The 13,225-nt window shown below is 41.6% G+C and overlaps 1 protein-coding gene across 2 annotated transcripts in view; it reads left to right on the top strand.

Annotated features, from left to right (window-relative positions):
* The window catches only part of BCAS3 (BCAS3 microtubule associated cell migration factor), a 2,570,631-nt gene that overhangs the window by 1,577,038 nt on the left and 980,368 nt on the right, over nucleotides 1-13,225 (top strand). For both annotated transcript variants that reach the window (XM_069226456.1, XM_069226455.1), the window contains one exon: nucleotides 11,734-11,834. In XM_069226456.1, coding sequence (XP_069082557.1) covers nucleotides 11,734-11,834 — 101 coding nt within the window. The remainder of the gene's footprint in view (nucleotides 1-11,733; nucleotides 11,835-13,225) is intronic.

Here is a 13,225-nt window from a genome sequence, read left to right as displayed (position 1 = left end):
TATTTATTTTCAGCAGGAAATTCATCAATCAGTGGTATTGAAATTGAATTTCACTTCCAAATGGTCTATTTGAAAATATCACAGTGTGCCCCCAAATGTTATCAAGACATTAAAGGTTATAACCTTGAGTTAGACAATGGTGTGAATTCCTATTTCAATGATGTGCAAGGACCTGGTCAATCAAAATGGTGTGTGGGTGTGTGTTCACTTTGAAGGGGAAAATGCTTTTTGGCAAAACAGGGAAAATTGCGGGGGTTAGTTACAAAAGCAGAGCAACATTTCCAAGTATTACAAAGGGATTCCTTTATCCCATAGCTGCATTCCCCTATCCTCTCACCTTACAGGATCTCTGACTTGAGATTCAAATTATTTAGCTCTAAAATGTCCACATTATTGCAAACCATTGTCAAATATAAACAAAATGCCAAAGTGGTCTAATCATCATTAGAAAATAAAATAACTTTTGTTGATCTATACTTAGTATCCCCGTCAATAGAATGACCCCATGACTTGAGCCTCCCCTTAACTCTGAAAGCCATAGTGTCAGGATGATTTTCGATCACCATTGTCATAGTATCTGCCACGTTAAAACTTATCATGGTCCTAGTCATTGTATACTGTGCACCTTTCTAAACGTACTGTTGTAAGATACTGCACAGAACCAAATCAACAAGCTACTGTACAGTTGGCCCAGAACTTGACAAGAGCAGTGCTGTGCAGGCTCTGCTGATAAGACCATGCTAGATTTAGCATCTGTGTCTTCCTCTGGTTCCCCTCTGAGAAATGATCTATTGCAATGTGTTTTGATTCCCCGTGCGTTTTTAGTGTTAGCCTTGTAACATACCAATGGCAATTACCTTCATATTAAGTGAAGAATGACCCATGCAACTCCGGTGTGCTGCTTCTCAAGTGACACTCCCTCTATCCAAATAAAGTGATTAAAAACTCTCTCTTAAGCCAATCCTTCCTTAATCATTTGTTCAAATGAGAAACGTGAGGACGAGATGACTTTCTGGTTGCAGCCTTTCAGCAACACTACACACTGAGGAAACTTGAGCTTCAATACCTCCACCATGCTCCTGTGCAGTTTTTGTAGCAGGTATCACGTTCTGGGACCTTTAGGTAACAGCACCCAAAACATTGTTACCTCAGACAGTGGAGCCTTTTACAATGTCTTCCCATTGGCAGCGAGCGTCCAGCTGAAAGGACCAAAACAGCTTACCTGAAGGATTTGAAACTGGCTTCTCACTTGTTCATGAGCTGGTGAGTTTGCATTCCCAGTTGAAGCTGGAAAGAGGGATCTGAAGATGTCCTGCATGGTATTGCACTCTTAGAGTGCACAGGACCTTCACACCGTGACTGCCTCCAGAAGAAGCTCCCTAAATGATCTAGATCAGCTTGCAGAGGTGTAGATATCAGATTAAGAATCTGGAGAAGGATCACAGACAAGGGCATACTACTTTGAGAAAGGCTTGGCTCTCAGTGCAATGGGAAATTGTTGGAGGCAGGTCAAACCAGTATACATAATGTGAAAGGTCCTAGCATGAATAGTTGCTCCGGCCCATACAGTATACTTCCTGTAGTGTGAAGGTGTGTATAATATATACGTGTTGTCACTTCTGCATGGTGTGTGCGACTGAAGATGAATGCAGTTGTGGACTCAGGGATACTCGCATATGTGCATCAGTTCTGTGTTGGATGTGCTTGCTCAAAAATAGGCATTAGGAGTCAAAAATACTCTGGACCACAGAAGTCCTGGGTACAGGTAGGACCACTCCAGGACATGGTCTGCCTCTGCAGCATACATTGAACTTTTGGTGCCCAGACTGCTGGAGTCATACAATAAAGTTCTAAAATTAGGTACGTTTATATAAACGGCCCTCCAGTCTGTGTAATGCATAGTGACACAAACTCTGTCATACTGCCTAATAATAACTGGCAGGCTGACCACTGTCGTACAATGCACTGCCGTAACTGAACTTGAGGACCCCCCTGCAAAGCATATGGAACCCCCCCCCCTCCTCGGACTCACAAGGAGCTCTCAGGCCAGGGTACTGTGCGGAGGGGGCCACCTGGTGCCTTTGTTACCACACTGGTACAATGTTGTGCGACTGTAGCCCTCTGAACCCGATGCTGGCTCCGTGGTTACCCTAGAATACTAAAGTTGGTGTACCTCCAGTAACCTAACATTTCATGTGAAAGATGAACAAGTAAACATTCCAGTGGATTCCCTCCATGCCGTAACTCCAGGATACATTTGTGTCATGCAGTTATCATGATGAGTGGGGCCTGACATGTACACTCCGTTGCTGAATATGACTATGAAGGTTTGAAGGTGTGTGATCAAGAGATGAAGAAAGTTTTGAGGGTAGGAAATGTGGCATATTCCATTGCTTTTGTAGAGTTTATTTTCTGTGATGAAATACCCGTGAGTTCTTATTAAAAAAGCATGTTCACAGCAGTCAGAGTTTAGCGTAGAGCGTGAAAGGGTCATTGCTAGCCAGACCATCACAAGTGACAGTTTCCACCATTGTTTCAGATAAAAGAGGACAAGATGTGCGTTTTGTTTGTCATCATCGGCGACGTTTTACTAGTTGCTAACATTTGAGGTGAACCTGAAGTTACGGAAGCGTAGTACTTTGGAACTGACAAAGGTGCTCAGACCTTGTACATTACAGTCCACATTGTTAAAAAGAATAGAGGATTATGGTATATATGCCTCCACGGTGGGAGGAAATAAGGTCATTTTAAGTGTACCCGTTTTTCCCTTTCCACCAGACCGTTCTGCTCCACCTGCTTCTGTTATTAAAAGCCTTTATCAAATGTATAGAGCGCGTGCTTGTAAGGTGCCAAAACATGAGTTCAAACTGCCACTATTTTTTCACCAATCCCCAGTACGACTTAGCAATGCTCATATGCACTTTGGACGGAAAACAAAATCTGGATTTCAAGTGATGGGGCCCTCAGAGCAGTGCTTAATTTGTAACATAAAAAGTACCGGGGCACAAAGTTGTTATCAGAATTCCGCAGCTGGTGTTGACGGTTGTCGGGATCGCCGATGGTCAAGGCTGCCTGCTCTGAATTCCAACTCATTCCTCTTTCTTCACTACCAGACAGTCTGCCCTTTATTTCACTCTTGCAGGGTCTTTTCCATCCATTTTTTCTCCCTTTGTGACTTTTTTCCCCATTTTTCTCTACCTCTTTGGGTTTTCTCTCACTTGTTCTGGTTTAAAGGCGGTTGTGCTTGTCCCCGAAAATGAGTGAGAGAGCCCCCCCTACAGCCACCGGCTAAAATTAAGCACTACCTTGGAGGGAGGAAATCTGCACATACTTGGTATGAGGTGAGACATGATGTAGGTTAGGAGGGACGTTGGGAAGATGTGAACGTACCTACTATTTTCATGTTACGAGTTAGAATCTTTGGACCGATAGAGGCTACATGAAACTTCACACTCTGCCCATCTCTACCCACAACACATACAAGTGAACGAGGTAGCACAGAAAAGAACTTTAGACTAGGGTCATTCATAGCGGTGATGTTAAAATTTGCCAGACCTATTTAAAAAGGAGCTTGCCGGGCTACCTGCAGAAAGCTCGGAATGAAAGCTGAGAGACTAGAGGACCTGGACTACTCATGGCTGTGAACCTTGCCATTGTACATCGCATTTTTCTTGCAAGGGGAGTCCCACTAATGATGCACACAACCTGCAGTGCAATGTATAATGCACTAAGTAATAATGGTTTCTGTTTTTGGACTGACTTACCCTTCTATAAGGTTTCTCTTGCATTCGTGCACTCCAGCCCACCCTTTTCCTCTCTGGCTTGTACTGACTTTCTTTGACTATATGCTCGCTCCAATTATGGTGCAGATGACACAGGAACTGAGTACCAGGTAACACATGCTGTGCCCATCACATTGACATATGTTTAAATAGTTCTGATGAATACCTCTAACCACAGATTCCTCTCTTTAAGAGTCTCCTGAGGTGACAGACTAAGATTTGCTCCAGCAATGCCCCTGCATGAAATAGTGCGCTTCAAAGATGCACTGCTGCGGATTTTGGCTTTGATTTTGACACCCTGTGTGTGCTCTCAGGCCATACAGAGCTGCAGGGGTCTCCAGTTGGACTCTACCAGTGGGTCAGCCTACAACACCATCTGCTCCCTCGGTACCCACTACTGGGCTCGTACTCACTCTTATACTGACTTGTACTCCAGCACCAAGATCCATTCTGGTTCCTTCCGTACCAACACTGACTCAAACTCTGAACTGATATCACCCTCCCCAGGCATATATCACGCAATCAAATCACAAAAGCATAACCATTGGTTATACATCTGGAGCACAGTCAGAGACCGCTACTTTGATGTCAGCATCAGCAGCGGATTATTTTTTACTTCTCTTTGGACCTTATTCTTGAAGCCAGTGTCCATCAGAGCCCTGATGATGATGAGGAAAAGTACAGACTGCTACCTCCCCTTTAAACTGATGATGTATTGCATTTATACTGATGATGTATTGCATCGAAACGTACAGCAGGCCAGTGGGCTAGACACATTTGAAGCAGAGCATGACTGTTGACATGGGCCACAAATGGAGGCGGTCGCTTCATTTACAGTAAAGGTTTGGAGGGCAGTTGAAACAGTAGACTTGGAGATGCCAACCACTGAGGCTAAAACAAATGTGTTACTGAGATCCTTCAACCAGGGCCAAATTATTTGAGCTGTTATTTCTATTTAATTATGCCCTTCCTGCTGCATTGTCCAAGCCATGTTCATTCCTGCCCGTGACGTTAGTCAGTCTGTGGCTAGGTGACATAGAACTGCTCCCAGTGACCTGTATTTCCTGACCTTGCATCCTACATCCAAGAGCCTGATTTTTCATGTTTCAACAACTTGGACCAATCCAAATTTCTTCCAGAATAATCCTTCAGATAGGCAATCAAAAAAGAGAATGTGTTTTGGGTAGTCTAGCCCTTACCTCTGTCAGTGCAGTTTGTCTCTTGAGTACGTACCCTCACGCATTATTGGATGTGGCCAGTGACACTGTACCGGCTGTCCCATAGACCCTTAGGGCCATTTTGCCTCAAAAGGTACATGATGGTCAGGACGCAGCCAAGCATGTGCTCCAGGCTGGCCTGGACAGTATAAACTGCCTCGGCAAACCTATTGGCACCAGTGTCATTCTCAGAAGGCCCTCCTAGATGAACTTCTGTACCGGTGTCCCTAATGAATATGCCCCTCAGTGGCTCTAAGCTGTTAGAATTAGATGCTGAAATGATTCAAGACAGTCACACTGCAGAACACTTTCTGGGGCTACTAACACTAGCTAAACAATTTTCCCATAAATTCAGAAAATTCGGAGGCTATGCCAGGGGGCTAGTTTACAGACAATACCAGCCATCCCAACTCGTATTGCATAGCCAACCCAGTCCTTTCAAGGCCCTAGCACAAGTGGACACCATTCTTATCACCAGAGGCAGCAATCCTCACGTTTCCTCCACTGGTGCAGTGGAGTCATTTAGTTTGCCCTCCCAGGTTTAAGCTTGGCCTGTAGGAGGCAGAATGTGACATTTCCTCCCCAACTGGTGATCCATCATGTCAGACAGAGGTAGATCCTACAGGTTGCTTAAAGGGCCTATGCCATGTGCTTTTTTTCCTATCAACCCTATGTTACTTCTGCAGTGGAACAACAATCGCAGGAGCGTTGTGCTTTCCTGATGCTGGCAGCCGACCGTCCTTTAGGGGGCTACCTTTCCTTCCTAGGTTCTGAGAAAGGTTGAACCAGATGGGCGCATGTCATTCTCATTACCCCAGACTGGGCCAGTTGAATGTAGTACCCAAATTCTGAGCCTGAATCTTTGACCTCCGATCAGGCTTCCAAGTCAGTAGGACCTACTGTCTCTGCAGCACGACAGGGTCACACTTATAAGTTGCTACAGCCTGCACTTTCAAGTGTGGAGATTGAGAGGTAATCACTGAATGTGATAGACCTGCGACCAAAGTGGTTGATATCATCCTTGCAGCCAGTTCCCCCTTCCACAAAGTCGAACTATGTGGGATGCTAGTAAAAATGAGTTGCTTGGTGTGGTGCTCGAAACACTGACCACTTACAGGTCACACTTTCTCATTTCCTTTTGTTTGCCATTTTGTTATTCAGCAAGGCCTTGCTGCGGGCACATTGTAACCTGCCCCACGCACAATGCAGACTACATCCTGGACCCCATTTTTACTGCCAGTGACCGGATCAAATTCTCCCACATGACACAACTAACATGGATCAGCCACCACATCATACACTTCACGGTAACGAGCACACCTGAACACTCCTCCACTCAACTCACCCTCTCGCATTGCAGCTGGGGAAAAATCACTGATGCCTAATGAAACACCACCCTCAATACCAACAGACCCAACCCCATCGAACAAGATGCCTGCCACTCCTCTGACTGGATCCACAGATGCGCCGCCGAGAGACGTTAGCACGAAACAGCACCGCCCCAGCGCCTTGATACCCCTTGGGGTGATCAGTTGCGCTCTAAAAATATCAGTTGATTGATTGATTATTGGCCCTTTTCGACCATTCTGTTTCCTGACCAAGTGTCTTAGTTTAAATCACCCCTTATGATTAACTCTATCAAAGTTTTGACACGTTTTTTGCTCTCAAACTGCGTTTTTATGCCTCAGTGGAACCTGTAAAATTGTATTTAAATTTCTTATGTGCATGCTTTCAAGCTGATACATGACTGTTCTTTACGACTCTTGATACTGAAAATTGTCTTCCTGATTGCGATCACATCAGGATCTCGCTCAAGTGAACTATTGGTGCTCTCAGTACAACAGCTTTACACCACATTCTTTCTGGACAAACTTATAATGACAACAACACTGTCAAGGTGGCTAGACCTCTTTATTCACATCTGCTGCTCGCTGGCCAAGAAGTAGCCCCCAATGCTGTCATTCCACCGGGGCCAAAGCAACTACAGTGGCATTGGCACAAGGGGATGCCAGTTCTGGACTTCTGCCAGGATATGGTGTAGGTCGTGCGTCAGTACTTACATTCAAGAAACTCTTCTGCCAGAACAGCCAGGCCTAGCTGGAAGGTCACTACGCCTGCTTGGTTATAAAGGACTATGTGGTGCGAGTCCACTTACCAGACCCTCTTCCTGGTTAGGTATTGCTATGATATTGTTTCTAAGGGTCCAAAATCTGTGGTTAGGAATATCCATCAGAAGAACAACTTGAATACTTTCTGAAATACTGTTTCTCTCTCTTTATATATAGCAATTTATGTACATTATACTGGTAGTAACATTAGTTTTCAAAATATAATTATACTATGGCATCTGCTTTGGAGGTACGACGAAAGGAGAAATCAAGTAAATTATGTTTCACCCCTAATACAAATGGAAATACGGCTGTGAAGGATGATAGCACTATGAATTCTAGTATGAAGGCACAGGTGTTATTTGATAAGTTAGAGAGACTGCACAGAAGAGAACTTACGAAATGTTGGGAAGCTGAATCCCTACAAAGGTACACTGATGTGGGAAGAGTACCCCAAGAGGCCTTAACATTTTTACTTTACCATCATATGAGGAGCCTGACCCGGCAATGCTGTATGAGTGGGCACAAAATTCGAATGATTGTTCTCTCAACATGATGAGGATTTTAATTAAATATGCCATCAAGGATAGAGACAAAATCCTGGAGGAGATTAAAAAAATATCATCTGAATTACTTTCTATGGTATCCAAGGAGGTATATGATGAATTTATGAAGAAGTTGGAGAGTAAATTAGCCAAATTGGAAGAGGAAATTACTACCCAAAAACAACAGAAATTCATAAGGGATTTTAAAGATTACCATTCTGGAAGAATTCTTACTTTTCATCACAAGTATGATCATATGTACAATGAGGATCCCAATGTGCAAATAGAGTCACAGATGTTGCAAAAAGATTCTGACTCACATGGTGTGGTTGAGAGTGATGCTGCAGATAGTAATTTATCAGACATGTCGGAAACCACCTCAGCCTCTATGAATCAAGCAGAGAAATGTATAGAGAAAACCAATTTTTTAAATCAGTTTCAATTGCTGACTCAAGGCAGGAGAGAACATCGAGGCCATCAGCCCTTCCAGATGGGAAGGGGGGAAAGGAGTGAGAGGAAGAGGAACAGACAAGCCAAGGCGAGAAGCAAGAAAAGAAGATTGACAACAAATGCCAAGAAAGCAGTATAATGAATGTAGTAAATCTATCTAACAGACTGCTAACTGAAATGGAGCACAAACTTCTCTCATTGGGTCTTTCTTTCTGTGCTTCGAGTAATTTTGATTACACCCAAACAAGAATTGATTTATTCAAATTTGTTAGAAAATTAAAATTGAGGAAATGGTTCAGCAATAAAAGGCGGTTGGAAGGTCCTGTGGGGAGTTTCAGACCAAACAGTTTATGCATTGGTGATGTTGAAACCTTACATACTTTAGCTTGTCTACATGAAGACATAGAAGCCCATGAAGATCCTTTCATCAACCTTGATATACTTGGTTTTGAGGTTGATAGATAGTGTCCAGGACCTTTTAAACCCGAATCTAGTTTTCTAACTGCAGTACAATGTGATTCCATAGAGGTGTTTGAGAGAGATGTTATCAAACAATTGAGGCAAATCAAAGGGAAACCTGCTGAGAATGTGAGAAATAATCTAGCTATAGCTGTGCTACGACATTAGAGAGTCTCAAAAAAGATGACACCATTGTCATTAGACAGTCAGGTAAAGGTGGCAATGTTGTTATCAGGATAAAAGCTGGTACATTAATGAAGGCATGATACAGTTGGGGGACCCTAACTGTTAAGCCAAATCTAATTTTGATTTGGTTAAACAGTCAGACAGTACTTTTAGAGACTTGCTTTATAATTGGAAAGAACAAGGGCTTCTAGAGTGGGAGGAATACCAGTTCCTTTAATGTGATTATCCCAAAATTCCAGTTTTGTACCTCTTTCCCAAACTACATAAAGATAAGAGCAATCCTCCTGGGAGACCAATAGTGTCTGCTATTGGGTCTCTATTGGAAAACATGTCTAAATATGTTGATTTTTATATTCAACCTTTTGTAGAGACCTTACCCTCCTATATCAAAGACACCACACACTTTTTAAAGGTTATAGAGGGCATACACTGGGAACAAGATTATCTGTTGATGACATTGGATGTTGCGAGCCTATATACCTGCATAAAACATGACTTGGGACTAGATGCAATAAGACATCATATGAGGGCTAGGTCTATTTATTTTCTACTGCACACGGAAATTATACTGGACATGATAGATTTCTGTCTTAAGAATATTTTTTTTATATTTGACAAAACAGTTTACAAACAACTACAATGGATGGGGATGGGCACCTGCTTTGCCACCAGCTATAATAACCTGTTCATGGGCTGGTGGGAGGAGCAGGTGTCTGTTGACTGCATGAACTTTGAGGAACAAGTGGTTTTGTGGTGTCGCTACATTGATGATGTTTTTGTAATTTGGAAGGGAGAGAAAGTATCAACAATGAGATTTGTATCTGACCTAAACAACAATTATTGCAATTTATGTTTCAGTGCAAATGTCAATGAGACTTGTATTGAATTTTTGGATGTAGAGGTCAGGATGAAGGAAGTATGCCTCAGTACAAGATCATTTAGGAAGAAAACAGCAGAGAACAGCTTGCTAAGTGCACACAGTGCTCATCCATCCAGCCTTAAACGCAGTATCCCCAACAGGGAGCTACTGCGTGCAAGGCAGATATACAGCACTGTGCATGATTATGAACAAGAATGCAACATTATGTGTGAGAGGTTTAGAGAAAGAGGGTATAGCAAGCATTTGATTTCCCAGGCTGTAGAAAAAGTAAATACTATCACAAGGGATAGCCTGCTATTCAATGTTTCAAACAAGAAGTCATCACATGATGAAACCATTAGATTAATCACTACTATTTTCCAAAAAGTCACATAAAGTCCATCATATATTACACACGAGTTGGCATATCCTCCACACAGATCCTATTTTGACACAATATTTACATGATGTACCGAAAATCCCGTTTAGAAAAAGTAAATCTTTGCGGGATGATCTTAGTCGCAACATGATCACCTGTGACAGTCCTATTCGTGACATGACGATTACAGGGTTTGTATGCTGTCTACACTGTAAGGCTTGTTCCAGTAGTGACAATTATACAAGTCTACTGATAGCACCAGGAAATAGGCATTTTTATATCACAGGGTTTTACAACTGTAACACTGACTTTTGTGTATATTGTTTGATCTGACCCTGTAGTAAGTTATGTGGGCAGCACCATCCATCGGGCAAAGAAAAGGGTGCTTGAACACAAAAGAGCCATTCGCCACAATGATTAAAATTATCCGGTGGCCAGACATTTCCATGAAATACGTGGGGGAGATGAAAGGGTGCTGAGATTTGTAGTGATAGAATATGTGAGAAGTGATATACGAGAAGGAGACAGAGAATTGAGACTGAGAATTTTGGTGTCGAGATACATTATTGACTTTGAAACTCTTGTTCCCAATGGATTGGATTCTAGTGAGGAGTTAGCCGTACACTTAGGGCAGTAGATCTGGGCACTTTAGGATAGTATATGCATTAGTCACTTAATTTAGTACAGCCATTTAGTGGCATAAGGCACTTTATGGTATTAATTGGGGATGCTATGGTATTTTTAGCGTCTTTTCTTCATTTCTTCTTCTTTTTAGCACATATGATTTTATAATTAATGTTTGTATTTGTATTTATGTGGACCATGTTACTAGCAGTGCTTTTATGATTATAATATATCAGTTACAAATAAGAGTAGAACATCAGCCCACTGTGGCAGGGTTTTACTACCACTATTGTTTACAGTTGAAATGCAATAATTGTATATATTCATTTTATGATATTGTTTTAATAATTATATTTGATATATATTATGATTAGATGATGTCATCTTAGCATTTCATGTGTTGCATTAGTGATTTGGTGAGTTTAACATAATTTAATGGTGATAGCAGACGCATTCCATTATGGCTGCCACAGTAGCTTTAATTCTTAGCACTGTTTTTAGGTTGGTCCATCATTTATGTTTGTTAATAGGGTTATATATGTGTATTGAATGGCAGTATGTGTCAACGTGAACCAGGCTATGGCTGAAACGCGTTGGTGTGGGTGCCAATATCTATTTGTAGATAAATAAATCATGATTGCAGTGCCATGGAGTCTGGACTCTTCTTTACAATAAGGAGGCTGCTTTTGTGTGTGTGTGTATGTACATATATATATATATATATATATATATATATATATATGGTATTTTTATAGCGCAAACCAATCCAAAAGCCAACAGTGCACTGTACATGGTCAAAGGCGAGCATATATAATATAATATAAAGTCAATGAGTAGGAGGAAATGGTGATGAGTGGAGGATGGTTAATGCATTGTGATGCAGTGTTTGTTGAGGTTTAGTTAATGCACTGTGATGTAGTGTTCATTAAAGAGGTAAGCCTTTAGTCTTTCCTAAATTGGAGCAGCCTTGGTGTGTTGTGCTGATGTATACATGTATTCAGTTCCAGATCCTTGGTGTGTACATAGAAAAGCCTACTGTCTTATTTGTTCTTGTTTGCACTTCTGTCACATGATACATCTTTTGCCCGGTAATTTATGTAGGTAATGCCTTTGTTTCTGTACAGTGGTGCCACCTGGAAGTCCTGGGCCAATGACAAGACATGAATCTTATGACAGTTTATCCTCAGACCACAGTGGTCAAGAAGATGAAGAGTGGCTTTCTCAGGTATTTACTTTCTTTATTTCATATTTTTATATAGCAGGGCTGCTGCATGTGGGGTTAGTGCACTGCACAATTTTAACATACCATTAAATGACTATATGAAATAAACATTTATCCTTAGCAATATCGTACTGCTTAGTTTGGGGTCATTGTTGAGATGGATATACTGAAATGTCTGAGGGTGGGGTGTTTGTTAACAGCAACTAGAACAGAAAAAGGACAGGTCGATAAAGAAGTGAATACAAAAGTGCAGTTCTAGATAGATCCTAACCTAAGTGTTTTGTTTTTTTTGCTTCTTTTTTTTTAAAAGGAAGTTTTTTCCACCCATCTGAAGCAGAGTAGGTCCAGTTGCTGTCTAGGGTAGGATGGTAGAGAGTCCCATAGCCGTGTTGCTGCTGTGGTGAAGGATCTGTCTTCCACCTGTTTTGTTTTGAATTTGAACAGCATTAGTATTCGTTTGATTTTGCTTTGGAATCTCAGAACCTCTCTAAACCCACCAGAGAATGTGAGGAAATTGTCCAGGTAGTTGGGTCTTGTATGTTATATAGCTTTGTCAGTTACACAGCCCGTTGTCGGTTTTATTGGGCCACCAGTGGTAGTCATCTGATGCTGCATGGATTTGTCATAATGTGATCAAATTATTTGTTCATGATTAATCTTCCTGTTGAATGGAATCCTGCTTTGATGGGAGTGAGGTGGCTGGCTGGAATTCCCGTTAAAATTGTGTTGCAGAATTAACTAGTTTGACAATAACATGTTTTTGGGTTTCTTGAGCACATATTAATGTTCATTTGCTGACAGATATTTTGCTGATGTGTTGCGTAGGAGATAGGTTGGCATTGATAGCGAGTCCACAGACTGCTTTCGTAGACCTGAAACCTTCCAGATGGAGTTTGTGGAGTAATCCATAGGTCACCTTGCTTTTAAATTTTGATGATATTAGAATGAATTATGTTTCCTGTGGATTTAATATTAAAGAGTTTCTGTTCAGCATCCTTGTAATTTCATTGGGCAGTTTTGAAGAGATTTGATTTTTTTAATACTGATGTGCATCCAATAATTTATTGTGATCTGCATATTGAAGTATTGACACCTGTATCAATGAGATGCATATATACTGGTTCCATACATAATGTTGGGGATAGTATGGAAAGATGTGGGACTCTTTGAGACATTTCTTTTATTTCTGATGTATGTCTGCCAGTTTTTACTGGTTGGCTCTATTTGGTGTGAAAGGATGCAAACTGGGTGAGAACATGCTTGCGAAAGCCCATTCACTGATGTAAAACATTCAGTAGTATTGCAAGATCTATTGTACAGAACACTACTGATACTTACAAGATGCAAGCAGTGTTGACATAGCATTGCTGTTGGGCATATCAAATGTGGTTTAT

The sequence above is a fragment of the Pleurodeles waltl genome, chromosome 3_1, assembly GCF_031143425.1.
Source record: "Pleurodeles waltl isolate 20211129_DDA chromosome 3_1, aPleWal1.hap1.20221129, whole genome shotgun sequence".
Classification (NCBI taxonomy): Eukaryota; Metazoa; Chordata; class Amphibia; order Caudata; family Salamandridae; genus Pleurodeles; species Pleurodeles waltl.
Note: the sequence above shows the minus strand (reverse complement) of the source record. Positions and strands in the feature narration are given on the sequence as shown.